This window comes from Dipodomys merriami, unplaced genomic scaffold (assembly GCF_024711535.1).
Source record: "Dipodomys merriami isolate MVZ:Mamm:240054 unplaced genomic scaffold, mDipMer1.0.p SCAF_32, whole genome shotgun sequence".
Taxonomy (NCBI): domain Eukaryota; kingdom Metazoa; phylum Chordata; class Mammalia; order Rodentia; family Heteromyidae; genus Dipodomys; species Dipodomys merriami.
This window is the reverse complement of record NW_027204715.1, coordinates 9,031,596-9,051,564: the sequence shown is the minus strand read 5'-3', so window position 1 is coordinate 9,051,564 and position 19,969 is coordinate 9,031,596. Positions and strand designations below refer to the sequence as shown.

The 19,969-nt window shown below is 39.3% G+C and overlaps 1 protein-coding gene across 2 annotated transcripts in view; it reads right to left on the bottom strand.

Annotated features, from left to right (window-relative positions):
• The window catches only part of Trio (trio Rho guanine nucleotide exchange factor), a 320,123-nt gene that overhangs the window by 225,371 nt on the left and 74,783 nt on the right, over positions 1-19,969 (bottom strand). For both annotated transcript variants that reach the window (XM_070042198.1, XM_070042199.1), the window contains exon 2: positions 2,527-2,601. In XM_070042198.1, the coding sequence (XP_069898299.1) occupies positions 2,527-2,601 (75 nt within the window). The remainder of the gene's footprint in view (positions 1-2,526; positions 2,602-19,969) is intronic.

The window sequence follows — 19,969 nt, the reverse complement described above, 5'->3', positions numbered from 1 at the left end:
GCTAAAGTGGTAGAGCGCTAGCCTTGAGCTGAAGAGCTGAGGGACAGCACTCAGGCCCAGTGTTCAGGCCCCACGACCAGACCCAAAAAAAAAAAAAAAGAAGACAGTGGAACAACAGAGGTTTTGAAACCCATGAGCAGACAGAGAAGCAAAGCTCTCATTTTAAACCATACTCAGCATGTGAAACAAAAAAGCCTGCAAGGGCTAGGAATGTAGCTTAGTGATAGAGTGCTTTGCCTTGCATGCCTGAAGTCCTGGGTTTGATTCCTCATTACCACATACAGAGAAAAAGCTGGAAGTGGCACTGTGGTTCAAGTGGTAGAGCGCTAGCCTTGAGCAAAAGAAACTCGGGGACAGTGTCCAGGCCCTGAGTTCAAGTACCAGGTCTGGCAAAAAAAAAAAAAAAAAAAAGAAAGAAAGAAAAGAAAAGATAAAAGGCTGCAGAATTGGCTTTAAGCCTTCCCCACTAGTGCTTTAAGATTTAGAAGTACAGATTTGTGAGATTTGTGTGTGTGTGTGTGTGTGTGTGTGTGTGTTTGCACACACACACACGCTGCTGCTGGGGCTTGAATTTAGGGCCTGGACTTTTGTGCATAAGACTGGTGCTCTACCACTTGAACCACAGCTCCATTTCGAGCTTTTATTTATTTTTTTTAATTTGTCAGTTGTGGGGCTTGAACTCTGGGCCTGAGTGCTGTCCCTCAGCTCTTCAGCTCAAGGCTAGTGCTCTACCACTTGAGCCACAGTGCCACTTCTGACTTTCAGGTGATTAACTGGAGATAAGGGTCTCATGGGCTCTCCTGCCTGGGCTGGCTTTGAACCACAATCCTCAGATCTCAGCCTCCTGAGTAGTCAGGGTTACAAGCATGAGCCACTGGTGCCCAACTATTTCATTTTTGGGCAATTAATTGGAGATAAGAGTCTCATGAATTACCCTGTTCAGACTGGCTTCCAACTGCTATCTTCAGATCTCAGCCCCCAGAGTAGTTAAGATTATAGGAATGAACCATCAGTGCCCAGCAAAGTAGAACCTTTTTAACTAACTTTGAATCTATCTATAAACTACAAAATTCATAAGCTGGCCTGAGCCTTATTCTGCAATGTTTCAGTAAATGATCAGAAAAGAGAAAATGAATACTACTTTTAAATTTCAGTATACTGCTATTACAAGCCAGGAATTTGTTTATTTTAACCAACTATTTCTAGCAATTGACTTATTATTTTCTCTTCATGAGCTTCTTACAACACTCTACTACTAACCTTGGAAATGCATTGTGAATTAGATTCACTGTCGCCAAATCATCAAGTGTTCTTTACTAGAGACCAAGAAATATTACAAACTAAAGCAATATTGGCAAAAACACCATTGGAAGCCTCACCCTAAATGTATACCAAAACAATATGCCCAAAGAACATCCAAAACAAATGAAAGCAGCTAGTAGTTATAAATTTTAAATGAAATATGTTCAATGTGGATATATCTATCAGATATGCAAAGAGTGCCTGTCTCAAAAAGATCAAAATCTGTCAAGGAAAAGGCATCCCTCAAGACTACTTAGGAACTGGGACAATCTACAGATTCATTTCCTGATAAACCACAGCAGAAAACTCATGCAAACTTTTGTTTTGTAAGGTGTATTACAGAATAGCTATTCTGCTTGTTCCCATAGTCAAAAAGCACCAAAACTTGCCCTGGTGTTCAGAGGAGTGGACTGTTCTGGTGCCCAGGAGACTATACTGGAATTTTATCTCCATATTGCTGAGGGTCAGGTCCAAAACTCGGGCTTCAACAGAAATAAAAGGTCTCAATTGCTAGAGATCATCAAGATTTTCTGGCTTGTGAAGTCGGTTCTAGGAACTCTAGGACCAGAGAGCCTAGAAGGAGCTTTCTGTGTGATTTTCCTCAGCTCCCAGAAGACAAGGCAACAAAAAGCTATAAATGATAAAGCTCAGAGATAAAACATCTAAGACATGTGTATGTAAGTCACACTCTTTTTTTTATCACTAAGGCTGAGATGACTGACTTTTTTTTTTTGGTATTAGTCTTGAGGATTGAACACAGGACCTGAGCACTATCCCTGAGCATTTTGCTCAGGGTTAGCACTCTATTACTTCAGAGAGAGCTTCACTGGTGGCTTTTTGGTGGTTAACTGGAAATAGGAGTCTCATGGACTTTTCTGCCCAGGTTGGCTTCAAACCACAATCTTCAGATCTCAGACTCCTGAGTAGTTCGGATTAAAGGAATGACTGGCTTTTAAAAAGCAGCTGTTAATTAACTGCTTGAACACAAAGACCAAATGTTTGTAAAAAGACAAACATAATTTGATCATCTCATTTATGATATTCCCACTGGCTAGAAGAAAGTGTTTTCGGCAATAATTTCTCAGGAAAATACTATGAGAACAAAGCAGATAAAAACCCAATGAAATGCCAAGGCTTAATATGCTGTGGCAGGTAAGCTAGTTTAATATGTCAAACACACATGATGACAGAAAAATCAAATAAAAGCAGAAAGTCAAGGATTACCTGAGAGGTATGCAACTTTTTCCTTCAGAATTGGCAAAACATCCATAGCTTTCATCTCATCGTTTTTCCGAAACCCTGAAATATACAAGGAGAAAATTATGTTACTGGGTTGCTTGAGTGACATTCATTAGCCAATGTATCCAGTGCCCCACTGCAACTTTCTTCATACCCACTAAGTCAACATAAAAGCATCTTACATAAAAGCATCTTAAATTCCACAAAAATCAGGCTATGTAGTAGACCTTTATTCTACTTTAACGCTGAGTAATGAGTTCTACACAAGTCCATAGGCTGGTGTCCCAAAACATTAATTTCTGACAATAAAAATTCTGATCTCAAAGCATCAGTCACAATCATTTACCTAATCCTCATTTTACTTTAGATTAATTTAGATACTGGCAAAGACATTTGCATTGCTTTGAAAAACTGCTATTTGTAGCACAGTAAACCCTCTAGAGGGAGCTCAATGCCTCCTCCTCTCAGGCTTTAGAGATGGTTAAAAATAAACCTGGCACAGAGGGTATTAGAAACAGCCAGGATGGGCCACTGTTCCCTCTTGGCTCATGGTTTAGGATATTCTCTTGGAAGTATTCCTAACAGAGGTAATCTAGGTTCAGAGATCTTCATCAAAACCAGTAACTATCATTGTTTACAAAATAATCTCTAGGAAAAATAAAAGACTACTTTCTCTACTTCTATTTTTCTGTTTTTACCAAATATTAAAAGAAAAACATCCAAAATGTTCTCTTGATCACAACTATCACATGTATACTAGGGAATAGAAAGCTGAACTAAAAGATGAGCTAGTGTTGTGCTTCTTCTGTGCCTGTAGGACCAGCCCTGACATCATAACATCTATAAATGGTAACTGTCCAGATGTAGTAGTGTACACCTTCCCCAGCACTGGGGAAGTTTAGGCAGGAGGAACATGAGCTGAAGCTGAGACTGGACTAGAGAAACTCTAGCTCAACTTGAGAGTGACTTAAAGAATGGCACAGGGTACATGTTATTAGTTATTAGCAGGGCAAGGCCAGTGGAGCTATAAAAACAAGAACTGAAATAGAGGAGACATCCTACAAGGAAGAAGAGCCCAAATTCTGTTTATCAACTTGGCCAAGTCTACAGCTTTTCACTTAACATACAGTCTACAGGGCAGAATCCAAGTACCACTAAAGATTAAATATTTTAAACAGAGATTCAAGTGGCTACCTACTGTAGGACCAGAATTTGTAGCCCTGTCAAATTAGTTGCCTGATAAAACAAACACACAAGCAAAACCAACACTTTGGGGAAGGATATGCAGTCTCAGCAACACAGCATTCACATATGCAAATAATGATCGAATTATAAGCATGTGCCTAAGTTTTAAAAAGTAAATCTGAGCCAGGTGTGGTGGCATACGCCTATAATTCTAACATTCAGGTGGAGGAGGAAGGACTACAAATTCAAGTCAAGAAAGTTCCAGAACTGCCTGAAACTATGCAGTGAGATCCTGTCACAAAATCATCATCATAATAATAAAAGGTCTCAGAGTTAGTAGCTCACAACTATAATCCTAAGTACTCAGGAAAGTGAGATCTGAGATCAAAGTTTAAAGCTCGCCCAAGAAGACAAATCTATGAGATTCTTATCTCCAATTAACCAGCAAAAAAAAAAGGGCCGAAATGGCTCAAGTAGTAAAGTGACAGCCTTGAGGGGAAAAAAGCCAAGTGAAAGAGTAAGGCCTTGAGTTCAATCCCCAGGACAGGCATAGGCACAGGCACTTGTGCAAACAGAATATGTGTATGTCCACAAAATCAATCTTACCTAGTAGGATTACTGTAACACTACTCTCACCACAGACTTCACATCAAACATGTCCTGTTGGGGACGCTGAGACCCTGGGAGAGCCTTGTGGCACTTCCCAGCCATTTGCAGATGGGCTTGGCTCAGAGCTCAGGCTTCCTAGTCACCAAACCACAACAGTGGCTAATTATAGAAGGCAAAACATCTGAGCTGGGAGTTTTGTGATTTTTATCTCCAGGCTTCTTCAAAACTTTTGAATAGCCAGGTGCCAGTGGCCCACACCTGTAACCCTAGCTACTCAGGAGGCTGAGATCTGAGGACTGCAGTTAGAAAACAGCCCAGGCATCATCTCCATTTAGTCACCAAAAAGCCAGAAGTGGAGCTGTGATTCAAATGGTAGACTGCTAGTCCTGTGCAAAAAAAACAAAAACAAACAAACAAAAAAAACACTTCAGGGACAGTACCCAGGACCTGAGTTCAAGCTCCAGGACCAGCACACAAAAAGAAGCAAAACAACAATAACAACCAACTTCTTTTTTTTTCTTTTTTGGTCAGTTATAGGGCTTGAACTCAGGGCCTGGGCATTGTCCCTGAGCTCTTTTGCTCAAGGCTAGAGCTCTATCACTTTCAGCCACAGCACCACTTCCAACAACCAACTTTTGAATGGTTACAATATAGCATCAACAATTCATTGTCAACAATTGTAATTTAATGACTGTATCTACAACAACTGACTCTGCTTTGATTCTCCTGAATAATGTAGCCAGTACCAGGGCAAATGCAAAAAGGACTAAATCCCATGGCAGCCCTCAGAGAGAAAGTTTGTTAATTATAAAACCAGACAGAATATTAAGTTTCACAAGTAGTACAACGTGCTAAGAGACCACTGCAAATGAGGAGACATCATATAAAAGAAATCAGGAAGACACAGCTCTGACTACAGATCCCAACTTAAAAGTATTTCCCAAGAGGAGTCCCCCCCCCCCATTCTCAGATGAGAATGTATACTCTCTCATTCCCACAAGCCCATAGCAAGGACATAGCCCAGCCCTCAGTGAAGTGTCATGACCAACTGCAGTCCTAGGCTCTATACTACAGAAACGTAGCCCCGTTTGCCAGTCTTAACCCCTCAGCAAGAAGAATGTTTTGTGCTGGCTCCAGTGTCTCAAGTCAATAATCCTAGGTACTCAGAAGGCTGAGTGAGCAGGGGGCCGAGATCTGACAGAAAGTCCAACAGACCTCATCTCCAATTAACTATGACAAATTGGAGGCATGATACAAGTAGCAGAAAGCCAACCATGAGCAAAAAAAGTGGAACAGAAGTTCAAGCCCAGTACAAAAAACAAAACAGAAACAAAAACAAAAACATCACATGAGTATGTAATTTCAGTCATTTCAAAGCATTCTTGAGATTACTGATGGCTTTCTGAACCACATCTGTTTAACGATCCATAACGGAGACTACAGAAGTTGGAGGTGCTGTATTTGAGGCCACCCTACAGGAAGAATAACACAGTGACTCGAAAATAAGGTGAAGAAAGCAGAACTCAATTAAAAACATGAACTTCCGAGGCCCCTTTAAGAGCCACAGATTCACTCCCATGACCTTGCCTTCCTAGAGCTTCCGTTACTTACTCTATCCCAGCAGTCCCTTAATTTCACCTTCAAATAAAATAAGACTCAAAACCTTTCTACAAGAAAGGCACATGTATCAGTGGTGTGGAAAGATTTGTGCTTGTAATGTGATATATGCATAGTCCAAATACAGGCAAGAAAATACATTCTTACCGCTCTTAATATTTTGCTCAGTATATCACAGAAAAAATATTAATTTTATTGCAATTGGTAAATAAAGCTTCTAAGACAGAAAAAAATAGAGAAGGAAGAAATATAAAACAAGCCACACAAGGAGTTTGTGGCTACTATAGTAGTCACATAAGTATAATATAATCCTAAAACTCATTTTCATTTTGTAAAAAAAACTCAAGTACAAGACTCAAGAATCATGTATAAGCACTAAAACTACATTAAATAAGGAGCAATGGATGACAATGTTGTCAAGACACCATGTACTCGTATACTGTTTTATAGAATAAGAACTTCTTTGTACAACTACTTAAAGATATCATTTTTAAAAAACTACATTAAATACATCATACAAATTTGCAATAAAAAGCAAGACAAACTCATCTATAAAAGTTCTTCAGATCAAAAGGGCAGTTTCTGTTCCACGTCCTAGAAAACTATTTATGACAACAATGTATGGGTATAAAAATATCCTTAAAAATAAAAAAAATTAATGGTTTCTTTGCTATCCCACCAGTTCTAGATTATACAGCTGTTAAAACTAAACTTAAACTTGTGAGGCTTTCTTGAATTGTGTGTTGAAGGATTCAGCTGTGCTTTCTCAGCTTTTTACATTAGTCGTCTTTCTAACTTGTTTGCCTCAGCTAGCTCTGAACCCAATAATCCTCCTAGTCTCAGCCTCCTGAGTACCTAGAATTACAGGTTTGAGCTACCAGCACTTAGCTAAAGACAAGCAAGGTATAACTAAGCTAAATTGTTTTCTTCACAACCCCCTCCCCCCACCACCAGTGATTTATTTTAGTATAACAGGGATAAAGTAGGTAGAAAAAGAAAAACAGTTCATTCTCCCATGCAGGAAATGGGAATTAAAGGCATAGATACTGAAGTTAGAATTCAGGGCGCTTTGCTCTTTGCTAGGCATGTCCTAAACCACTAAAACCATGCCCTACCCCCACAGACTGATTCATGTTTTTAAGAAGGAAAATTAATCTCCCTGCCCTGAGAGGGAATACTCCACACATTATTCTTCAACAATGAAACACTCTACAGCTGAATCAATGGTTTGGAATGTATGATCTGACCCTCAGAGGCCGAGTCCATTTATTCCTGTTACGCTGTAAGGTGTTGCACTGTTACTGGGTAAGTCCTTTTTTGAGCCAGTCACTGAAGACTCACCAGGTCACTTCAGTGGAATCAGATTTTAAACCACAAACCAACAGAAAAAGAACCACCCTCCATCCAATGGTTTTATAATTTAAAAAGAAAAAACAATAAGGAAGTATTTTCATAATGGACAAAAGCTTTTACATAGTACATTATCCCAATACTATTTTTCATCTTAGTAGTAAGAAAAAATTAAGATGAACTAAGAAGTAAATCAAATTTAATTTTAATTGAACTTCAGGGTAAATGTTTTAATCTCATGTCTCCAAGACAATTAGCAGGTTCAGTAATTTAAATTTTTCACCCTCAAATGAGTGAAATAAGTTTGTTGTTGTTGTTTTTAGTAAAACAGTGCTATATTTTTTAAAGGGTTATTTCTTGACAAATTAAGGTTTGGAATAAATTAAGCCAGTCAATTGTTCTTTTTCATCTACAAGATGACAGCCAGCCCACAAAACTGTGCTCCTATCCATTTTCAAAATCTCTTTGCCTGTCAGCTACTCCACATTTGTATTTACTAAGTGAGAAAACTAGCTATGGGAAAGACTAAAAAGAATTTTTTAAATGACAACAAAAAACAAATCCTAGACATAAAAGCAGGCTGCAGCAGTAATATAAACGGGTTAAGATGGCATCAGCTTAAAACAACAAAAGAAACATTAAAAGTAAGATAGTATCTTCTTGGTAGTAATGTGTCATTGATGGCAACTGCTGAATTTTACTTATTAATGAGTAGGTATAAACTCCAAGAGTGCACACACTTCCAAACACAAAGAGCAGAACGATAAACGTCTGTTCTGCCGGCCTCCCCCCCCCCCATACCACCCTCCCCTACATCCTATGCCTTCCTAGCTCCACATGCACATGCGCAGGAAGGTGACGTCACCCTCAGACCAGTGCTTCACTGCAGAGCCTGCAGGATTATGCTTGAGTGCAAGGAGGCAGCACATTTGTGCTATAAAGAGTTTTAATTGTTCCATCACCAAGACCAGTGATGTGAAGAAAGGATTTATTTAAAAATGAGCCTGGCTCTTCTACAAACACATCTGAGAGGAGAGAAACAAAGCTATATACATAGGGTATATATTTAAAAAATCAAAATATATAATAAAATACAAGCACAATTGACACAAGATTCATACAAAAATGAATTCGTCTTTCTATCAGGAACATGAAAATATTCACAAGCCACCACACAAGAATACCGATGGGTTGTGGCATTCATTTTGTTTTTACTTAATCCATTATGGGTTAACTAACAATCAGAATTTTTAATTTATCCCTTCACAAAACTTTATAAGTGGTTAAGGGAGTTAGGAAATTTCAACTTTGAACGTCTTACCAACAAAATATGAAGGACAAATCAAAATTGCCACTAAGACAAAAAAAGAAGTTTTGAATTATTACATCTATTCATTTTCACTGTACTCTCCTCTCACACATACACATACGTGCATGCATGTTCACACATGTGCATGCGCACACACATGCAAGCACACACACATACACACACACACATCTATACATTTTAATTCTCTCCCCCTACTCACCCTCCCCCTAAGACTGAATTTTAAACTCAGGGCCTTGTGTTTGTGGCTAAGTGTTCTACTATCCACTTTACCCACACCCTCGCTCTATTGCAGGTTTCTTAATGCAAACAAAATAATCTATAGATTTTTTTAAAATTTGGTGTTTCAATTATGTACCAATGATACAGAGGAGCTAAAAGATCAGTAAAGAGGACAATTCAAGAGTCAAAAAAGTAGCATGAGAGAGAAGGTGTGACACTGTGTAAAAAGAAATATACTCTTTACCCTTCTGTACATCACCTTCATAATAAAAAATTAAAAAATAAATTAAAATATAGCATTGTAAAGGCTGTATCTTCTTCTAGCATTATAAATTAATAAAGCACTGGTAGCTTAAATCTCTAATCCTAGCTACTAAGTCAGGAAGATAGTGGTTCTAGGCTGGCCCAAGCAAAAAGTTTTGGAGACTTCAAGTGCTGGATAGGACATGGGCGCACGCGCACCCCCCCCGCCCCACACACACACACTATCCCAGCTACATAGAAGGCTGAGAAAGGGAGGAGCCAGCCAAAAAAAAAAAAAAAAAAAAAACTTTATGAGACCCTACATCAGCAGAAATGGCTATGTGTTGGTGGTATGTGCCTGTCACCCCAACAACAACAGGAAGGGCAAATGGAAGGATTGCAGTTCAGGCAAGCCTGGTCAAAAAGCAAGACCCCTATCCCAAAATAACCAAAAAGGTGGGGGGACTAGACATGAGACTCAGGCTGTACAGTACTTGACTCTATAGCAAGACGAAGCCCTGAGTTAAAATTCCAGTACAAAAAAAAAAAAAAATCCCAGTAGTGAGGGAGGAAGGAGGTGGGGGAGAAGCACATATCTAGAAGTGCCTTTCATCTTCACAGCCCAAAACCAGCACAAAGATATGCAAAGAAAATTTACCCCTACAGCCTGCCTTATGTCTACCTAATATGGTTGTAAATTCTGACAAAAGATGCCTTTGAGAAAAGTTCTTGAGGTTATATTCTGGGACCACACTCTAATCTACATATATATCATGTATGTACACAGAAAAACACATCATATGTGACTTTATATATATAACATATATATATAAAGCTGTAGAAATTTAGTTTGTACTAGTGATAAAATTTATACAACTTGATTTCTGTATTGAATGAGCTCATATCAAATTAATTAAGTTTGATTGCTAGATGAAATCATTTTATCATTACCTCACATAGTCTATTAATATATCATTGCCCTCCATCATGTAAGGAAATTTTTTTTAAACCTCATGTCCACGTGTATTTTTTAAATGCAGATTGCTGTCTATTCTGTAAAAAAAGTTATAGGAAATAAAGCTAGAATTCTCCCTTTCTTCTATACAATACCTTTAGTATTGTTATATACAGTGGAGGCTTTTACCAAGGAAGTGGCATAACTGGTGATAAAATAACTTCACTGTACACAGAGAAGACCCACAGGGGGTGGGGTGGAGGCTTGTACTAAAGGGTAACCCACAGTTCTGCTGAACTCTGTTTGGGAGAGGAACACAACCACTTCAACAACCAAGGAGGGAGTGGGGAAGAAGGAAGCCCTACAAGCTCCATAGCTCCACCTCTCTGCAGTCAGAGGTGTTTTCATCCAAGAATTGAGGGGTACACAGAAGTGAATTAATCATGAGACTAATATTTGTTTGCAATTGTGCCCGAAGGCAAGGTGTAAGGCTAGAAATATGTACATGACCGTTTTCTATCATATGAACTGAACACAGCTATATCTAGGTATCATAAGTACTAATCTTTCTGAACATCAACACAGCTTCATCATTCCACCCACAACCTTCTGCCAAGGTGCAGACCATAAGTACAAAGGATGGAGAACACACATAAAGCAAAGAGGCTGAGTCAAAGCATTCCAGTCAATTTCCAGATGATAAAGGGACTTAATAATCCTCAACTACATGAAGACTTGAGCTTAAAATTTGGATACTCTATTATGAATACATTAATATCACCTTTTTTAGCCCTACTTCCTAGCCAGTCTTATATGCTAAACTTTAAACTCTGAATGGGTACCTGATCCTATCCAGGAGTGTCAGGAAAGGCAGGAAAGGTAGGGGCAAGTTCTAGTCACTGAAGTCCACCATTCTGTCCAAGAGACTTTCTCTCAAGGTTTCTCAGGGCTCATTAACAAAGGTCCATCAACCCCTTCTATCTTCAAGACATTGTGTAGATCAATTATCCATCCCTAGGAAAATGTAAATCTTTTTTTTTATTGTGAAAATACCGTACAGAGGGGTTACAATTACATGGGCAAGGTAATGAGTACATTTCTTATCAAGCATCGTTGCCTCCTCCCTCATTTGAAAATGTAAATCTTAATAAACTATCTATGTAGTCGTCTATCTAGGTAGTATAAACTATGTAAGTCTTAATAAACTATTAACAGGAGTAACCTGTGGGTACAGTTAAATTAAAATGTAATATTTAGAACCATTACATTTGCATATAGATCTAAGATTAGTTTCCTCTAAATATTCAGCAAAATTAAGACATTACAGATATATTTCTGCTTTTAAAAAAGCTAAGGAAAATGCCACAACAGCAGAATTTTTAACTGAAAGGTTAAAAAATAATTCCTATTTCAGCTATATCATATATTTAATTCCAACATAAAATTTAGCAAGAATATAGGTCTTTAACAACATCTAAGAATTTGGCAGAACTTTTTGTTAGCAAATTCCTTCAAGAAGCTATGAAGTAGGTTTTTATTCACTTGACAGTCATAAAGGACATATTTATAAACAGAGTTCCCTAAATTTTAGAGATTCCTCCCTAAATATACATACAGCAAGTTCCTGATTCGAAGAAGCTTACTATTTAAAAAAAAACAAACATGTATTAGACCAAGTAATGGCCTTAACTGTGTGCACAAACCAAGCAAAGTCTGATGGATAAATGTCCTACAAATACATGTTAATGTTATTTATACAAAACACAGGCATTGTGGTTAACTAGATACCCATTTAAAGGTATCTGTCTCATTGAAACATTCTATCAATTCTATCAATTAACAATTATCAATTCTATGTATATCTTTGCAGTAGGGATTAAAAACTCAAACCAAGAAGTAAACAATAATGTAACTAACATGGTAAAAGATTAATAGTATGATTAACATTGTGATTAATCATTAGAAAAATGCATTATAGCTTACATGGAAATGTTTGCCTATAAGTTACTTCAATTAACCTATAATGCTTTAACAATTCTTTTCCTGTTTTCTTAATGTGGTTTTCTGTACATCTGACGCTGTGTGGATCCAATCAGAGCCAGATGAGTTCTATCCATCTGTTTACTGGCCAAAAAGGTAGTCAAGGAACCGAAGGGGCAAATTTGTTACCCTTAAGATAGACAGTTTAAAACAAAACAAAACAAAAAAGTGGCATTTTTTAACTTGTTAGTATTTAGGCTGAATTTTAAATGCAATCTACTGCAGAATTTACCTGGAAGGCACAAGGTTACAACTCAAAACAGAATTGTGCATAGGGTTACTTCAGGGTCCAAGCAGGGAACTGACCTAGGGGAAGAACTCAAGTCTCTCATACCTTCCATTTCTCATCTGAGATATGGGAGCTTAGAGTGTAACCTCTAAGAACTAACCTCCCAGAACTAATAGGCAACATTTAGACTACTATTACCATTAGTACCATCGACAACATCTGAGCCTTACTCTTGGCTAAATGAGTTTTCTAAGTGTTTTAAGTAGATGGACTAGTACAATTTGTAGTCATTTCCCCCAAATTCATTTATTATATTATCTAAGGAAAAGAATATTAATATAAAAGAACAGGATTGAGACTTGATTTTTTGTTAAAAGCCACAAAAGACAGAGACAGAGACAGAGACAAATCATGGTACATTAACTTTGACAATTTCTCTTTGGACTGACTGTAAGTAAGCAACTAAAAAGTCAGACCACTCTTCTAAGATCTTTCAGCAGTTCACCTGACTGCTTTGCCATACTCCTCCATCTATGTGCCCCACAACACTTCCAGTGAATATTCTTAAGTTCTTGCCTTTTCCTATAGAAAGGGAATACACCAGAACACAATTACAAATGAAAATGGTTAAGCCCAAAACCACCTAAAGGAAACAAAATTCATTTTTTAAAGGAACTACTGCCTCTCAGGGCATGGCAACAAAAACTTAAATAACCTCAAAAAGGTCCTCATTTCAGACATACTTTCACATCTCTCTCTTAGAAGCCTGTGCACTGGTCAGGAACTCTTCTTCTCTGAAAGCCAAAGATGGGAGGCACCGCATCCAGTGCTATTACTGTGGCTTTAGCAGATGGGGCCCTGACAACTGCATCTGGTAGTGACACCAGGGTAAGCCTGTCTGGTATTCAGACAATGGGCACTGACCGGCTCCCTGTCCCTGTCCCGTGGCCTCTGGAAAGCCTGTAGCTAAATGCAAGAGGGAACTAACTCCCTATAAGGCTATCAGGCTGGGGCCTAAGGCCTGAAGGAGAGGACAGGCCATACTTCCCTCTTCCACCTTCAAAGGCTACCTTTAAATGTCCATTTTCAGTAGATGATCAAATCCAAACAGGATCTTCCCACCCTGCTGTGGCATAAAGTCAAACAGTGAACTTCAGGCTGAACAAAAATGCTTGGGACATACAAAGCCCTCAGCACCACACCCTTGGCCCAATCCGAAGGCAAAGCTCATTTGAAAACCATTTTGTGAAGTGCCAAAGCCAGACCATATGGTTTTGGGGACGATCACAGTATGACATCAATCACCTCTGCAACCAAAACACTGCACTGCCTTCAAAACCTCAAGAGGGGAAAGACAAGGAGTTGTTACAATAAGTATTTTCTAAAAGGCCTGGTGTTTTAAATATTCAATTATCCTCTTATGGCAAAACAAAAGGCTTTTAAGTAAATTTTTCTTATTCTTTTTGAGGCGCTAAAATGAAAAGACACAACAAAAGTGCAAATTTGAAAATAAAGTCCCCAACTGATATATAAGAAGGTGTGTGTATATTGTATGCACGTGTGAAACCAGCTAGAACACTGCCAATACACCTCTAAGGCCCTCCTACTGTCTCACTCTATCTACTCACCCTCTGTCTCTATGTAACCACTTCAGGACTTTTGAGGGTAATCATTCATTCCCTTGCTTTCCTTTTCGGTTTTGCCATTTGTGAATCTATCACAAGATACTGTTTCATCTGCTTGCTTCTGAGCTTTACATTAAGTGCATTCATTCATACTACGTGCATTTACACTATGTGCATTCAACTGTGACTGGCCTCAGGCTGAGGAGGTCATCTCATCAGTGTGCATGCAAGCCTTCAGTGTGATTTCATTTGGCATAGGGAACACCTATGACCACTTAGTTCACAATCTTAGCTATACAATCTTTTTTCTTTTCTTTTTTTTTTCTTTTTTTCTTTTTTTTTTTTTTTGTTCTTGGTCATGGCATTTGAACTCTTGGCCTGAGCTCTGTCCCTCAACTCTGCAGCCCAAGGTGAGCACTCTACCACTTGAGCCACAGCACCACTTCCAGTTTTCTGGTGATTTTTATTGAGGATAAGAATCTCATGTACGGGCTGGGAAGGTGGCTAAGTGGTAGACCACTTGCCTTGCATGCTCGAGGCCCTGGGTTCGATTCCTCAGCACCACATAACCAAAAAAAAAAGCCGGAAGTGGCGCTGTGGCTCAAGTGGTAGAGTGCTAGCCTTGAGCTGAAGAGCTGAGGGACAGTGCCCAGGCCCAGAGTTCAGGCCCCACAACCGGACCCAAAAAAAAAAAAAAAAAAAAAAAAAGAATCTCATGTACTTTCCTGCCCAGGCTGGCTTTCAATCGGGATCCTCAGATCTTGGCCTCCTGCATAGCTAGGATTACAGGCATAAGCCACTAGCGACCAGCTACAATCTTCTTAATGAACATCTGAATTGTCTCCTAGTTTGTGCTATTACAAATGTTACTGCCAGGGACAATCCTTTCCATCCACCCATCCTGGAACACACTGCCACAGCGCATCCAGGCCTAGGAATATGGCTAAGGGTAGAACTGCTGGGCAGAACACACATCTTTTCAAATTCATGAGTATTAACCTGTTTTCCCAAATAGGCACACTCCACATTTTGTTCAAATATTATGTTGCCTGTCATATAAATCTACATCTTTTTTAAACAAGTATAATTGCTGCCATTTACTAAATAAAAAGCTTAAGTAATTGTCAAGAAATTAATCTAAAAGCAATTCTGGGTTCCAAACTCTGTGAACTAAGATAAGAATAAAATAGATTTTCATACTGAATTTTAAAAGTTTGAGATTGAAAGAACAGGATAAGAATAACCCAGATGTTTCCCTTTCTATTTCTATCTCAAATTCTCCTAATAATTCCTCCTATTTAAGATTCCTCTGAGAGGAACCAATAAAAAGGACTGCTAGGGGACCTGTACAAGCTCAGTCAAATTTTTAGCCTCCAAGTAGCCTGATCAAAACTCAGTTAAGTCTGCTGCTTCTAAATTTTAGGAATTTATTTCCCTAAAGAAACCATAAGTTGATATTAGAGTATCAGGGAAAATATAAATGCCTATTTAATACACAATAACCCCTCTATGCTACTGTGTGTTAAAGCACACAAGTAGGGGATGATGAAGTGCATAAAAACAAGTTTAAAGAAAAGCAAAAACAAAAAACCTCCCTGCTCTTCTCCAGATTGTGCCACTGTGCCGCCACAGTGGGGCTTCCCTGTGCTCTCACGGTCTGTGTCCTTCCTTCCCTGGGCCTCACTTGGCATTTCACTGGACACTCCAGGCATCGCCATCCCATCTCTAAGGCAGAAAGCAATCCCCAAAGTCTTGAGGCTCAAGACCCTTTAAAAACTCCTGGAATACCCAAGAGTTCTGGTTAGTTTATCTTGTCTACCCATATAATAACTAGATGTTTCATTCAGTATTATTTGTCATATAAGAACTGAACCTGGAAAAAATAAATATTTTATTGAGCTTTAATTTTGTTGTTGGTGGTGGTGGTCATGGGGCTTGAACTCTGGGACCTGAGCGTTGTCCCTCAGCTCTTTAGCTCAAGGCTAGCGCTCTACTTCTTGAGCCACAACACCACTTCTAGTTTTCTGGTTTACTTGAGGTTAAGAGTCTCACGGATCTTTTCTGCCCAGGCTGGCTTTGAACCGTAATCCTCAGATCTCAACCTCCTGAGTAGCTAGGATTACAGGCATGAGCCACCAGCACCCAGCTAGACATGGAGTTTCAAAGACTCTTTTGGGCTGGCTCTCAGCCATGGCCCTCTGGATCTCAGACTCCTAAGCAGCTAGGATACAGATGTGAGTCACTGGTACTGGGTTTACACAGTTGAGACTCTCTTTAATAAGACTGTCATAATAGAGAACATCTAAGTTTTCACATGCATTTGTCTTTTGATCTGTAGAAGACTTCAATAGCTGCTTGAAAGAGGATGAGCAAAAAGCTAAGACTTCATTTGTCACACTCAGACATCTTGAAAAGCATCCTGAGGCTTTCAAGGGAACCACACTATGAAAATTACTGCTGTAAGATAACACTCTTCAAATACCTTTGTGTGTGTGTGTGTGGCAATGTGGAGGAGGGGGAGGGAGGAGAGGAGGAGGGAAGGTCCTAGGCTTGAACTCAGGGCCTGGGCACTGTCCCTGAGTTTTTTTGCTCAAGGTTAGTGCTCTGCTACTTGAGCCACAGCTCCAATTCTCATGGACTTTCCTGCCCAGGCTGGCTTTGAACTGCAATCTCAGATCTTAGACTTCTGAGTAGTTAGGATTACATATAGGTGTGAGTCACTGATCTCTGGCTCAAATACTATTGATTAACAATCTTATCACTAAGGAATTTTAACAGTTATTTCCTCATTTCTAAATTATGCATATACTATTTTGCTAGTGCATACCCTCAAATAGATATTTGGAAATCAGAAACCAAACAAGTACTTTTTAGAAAAATTAGTACTTTCTTGATATACTGGGAAGGGTGGGTTCATACAAATGCCCCTTTGGCAAATATGGAGCTCCTTTTCTTTAGTAAAGTTTATCCTAAGTACCATTGAAAAAATGATAGGTAATCAAGATAGTTTACATCACTGACTAAAAACTGCACTGACACATAAGGAATTTCTTGATCAGGGTCAGGCTGTGAGGTGAATGATGGTAGTCTGTATGACTGTACCTAAATCAGGAGTCCCTAAGTACAAATCAGTCTTGGGAGTTTGCCCTAGTGTGAGCTCCCCACTCACACAGCGAGCATGGCCAAGGCAGGAAAGCTACAAAAGCTCGTGACTCTGCTCCACTGGCAGTGTTACAGGAAAACCAGGCAATCTGCTTCAAAGACATTGCTATCTATGACTTAATCTTGGTTCACACATAAGCAAATAAATGTAAGGTAGTAATTAAGTTTTAAAGGTAATGTCTGTTTGTTTTAAATGTCCAAAAAAAATGCTTTTAATAGCATCTTGAGCTCTCCTGCCATCGTTTCTTCTTTTTCAAGAAGGTATCATGTAAAACATGAAAAACAGGTGCTTTGAATTAGTCCTGCAGTCAGGACATAGGTGAAGTTCTTCAGGCATTCAGGGGAGATCAGCCTGAGTTTAGCCTTCAGGAATATTCCTATCATTCATGTAGCAAGTTATCAAGCCTGGCTTTGAGAGGATGCAGGAGAGGAAATCTGTCTGAGCAGTGGCCTGGCCATCACCAAGTAGTCTGCAACCTAGAAAGTAGTCAGGCTCTTTGTTAGCCATGGCTTTTGATTTTCTTTAAAAATAAATAAATAAATAAATAAATAAATATAAATAAATAAATAAAATAAAAAACAACACTCAGCCACGGCTAACAAACAGCCTAGGCCCAGAAGGGAACCTTTTTGGGGAGAAAAGCAATCCAACTACTGGTACCTCATGGCTGATCATGGAAAGGGTGAATCATCACCAATTCAAGGGCTGGCCAGGTGGTAAGATTATAGCACTGTAAAGTTCTTCTTACCATTCCTAATCACTCTAGTTCTAAATTCTCCAAAAAGCACTGCGCTTTAAGAATCTGAGACCCAGAGGGTATGATTTTTAATGAGACAGGAATTATCCTAGGTCATCTTGTGTGCAGCCTACAAGTACAAATCAAAATCAGTCTTGAAACAACTTATCAGCAAGGTCTCTAGGAGGGACCACAGGCTCAGGCCCAAGCCAATCACCCCAGTGTTTCCAAGGTACTGATTTGATCACACAATCCAAACATTTTTGCTTCAAAACTGTCAGCCCTGGGACCAGATGCCAGTAGCCCATACCTGTTATTCTACTTACTCAGGAAGCTGGGACTAAAGGATTGAGGCTCAAAGCCAGACTGCGCAGCAGAAAAGAAAAGAGAGAATCTTATCTCTGATTAACCATCAAAATGTCTGCTCAAGTCATGTCTCAAATGATAGTGCCAGCTGACAGCCAAAAGGCAGAACAAAAGCATAATAAGGCCCTGAGTTCAAGCCGTGGTACCAGAACATACACAAAAAAAGCTGCCAACCATGAAATCAAGGCAGCACTTACTCACTGTACTAATACCTTCAGCAAAGCCACAACCAAGAATGCAAAGCTCTCATGGTGTCATTAGCCTCAGTAGCCAAGGACTCACATTCTGGGACTCTAACATTTGGCAAGAGAATCACACAAATCTCTTGAGAAGGAAGATCCGAAACCTAATAGTTCCTTAAAGAAAAAAACAACTGGGGATCAAATTCAAAGTATTCTCCTAACCACCCCTCTGTCATCTGTACAGACCCTTTTCTGAGATGGAAAGGACTGAGAGCTAATCATTTTATCTTTCCTGTCTTTAGTTCTTCCATGAGGCACATGTTCAGATAATGGTTGGAGAATTCAATTTTTAAAACTGAGTGCAAAGCATCTAACCCAGACCTGAGCAAATGCACCACAACCACAGCAGCTGTCAGATGGCTATGACTGCCCCAAACTCAGATGATAGAATCATGACTGCAGAGGCAGGCACAGCTAAAAAGAGCATGTGTAGCAGGAGTCAACAAATGGAAAAGATACTTTTATGTATACCTAGCTGAACACTGTAGTTACCTCCTTCATTCTTCAGTGTACAGCTTGGGTAGGCTACTCTAAAAATTCATAAGAAAGCAAAATGAAGGAAAAGCCTGAACTGCCAGCATTTTATTCTTTAATAAATAGTCAAGTGGTTGCTAATGGCAACAGAATATCCCCACCCCCAATATTAATTTGTGGCCATGCACAGAGGCTCCATAGCTTTGTACAATGGCCACTCTGGTCATTTTCCTCATTAAAAAGTCACCAGTGCAATTCTTCCATGAAGTCAAGCTGCTTTTTTAACAGGCATGCATACCCAGATTAAGTATAATCCTGGCCAGAAAATAAAATTTAATTACAAATGCACAGTAAAGAGCCCAGTGCAGCACTGGCAGCACAGAGGTATCCATGTGAAGACAGTGACAGTGATGACATGTTGGTCACATGGTATGCAGCTAAAGAGATTACATCACCTCCTTTGTGTAAAGATGAACTGCAGGAGGAACAACCGTACCACACAGACACTTGCCTTTCCCTGGCTATGAATCGCCCTATTTCTCCTTTGTGTCCAAAATAAAACATGTCTCAAAAGAGAGTCAATCAAACAGCTTGGATTTCTCTATCAAATTCATATTCATCGTTTCTCTATCCCTTCTCAAATACACTCTTTCTAAATGAAGTAGCTGCTGAAACTGGAAGGTAGGGGGGGTGGGAAGAGAGGACTCGATCATTTTAGGAATGAAGTAAGGAAACCAGCAGAACATACACTCTCATTCCACAACAATTCAACTCTCCATTCTAGGGAATTGAGAGTCTCTATGTTTTCTCCCATAAACAGAAGTGCATGCATCAGGGAGCCCAGCTAGCAGGTTCTCCTGTAAAGCTGCCACTGGGCCTGGGATATTGTTCTAGTCATTTAAATACTCTACTAAAAAGGCAAGGCAGGAGTCAGCTCAGAATTATGTTATCACCAAGAAGCCTACTAATAAAATATATTATGCAAGTAACACGCCTTCCCTTTGCAGTCATTTGAAACCTCACCATTTAGCCATGACAACGCAGT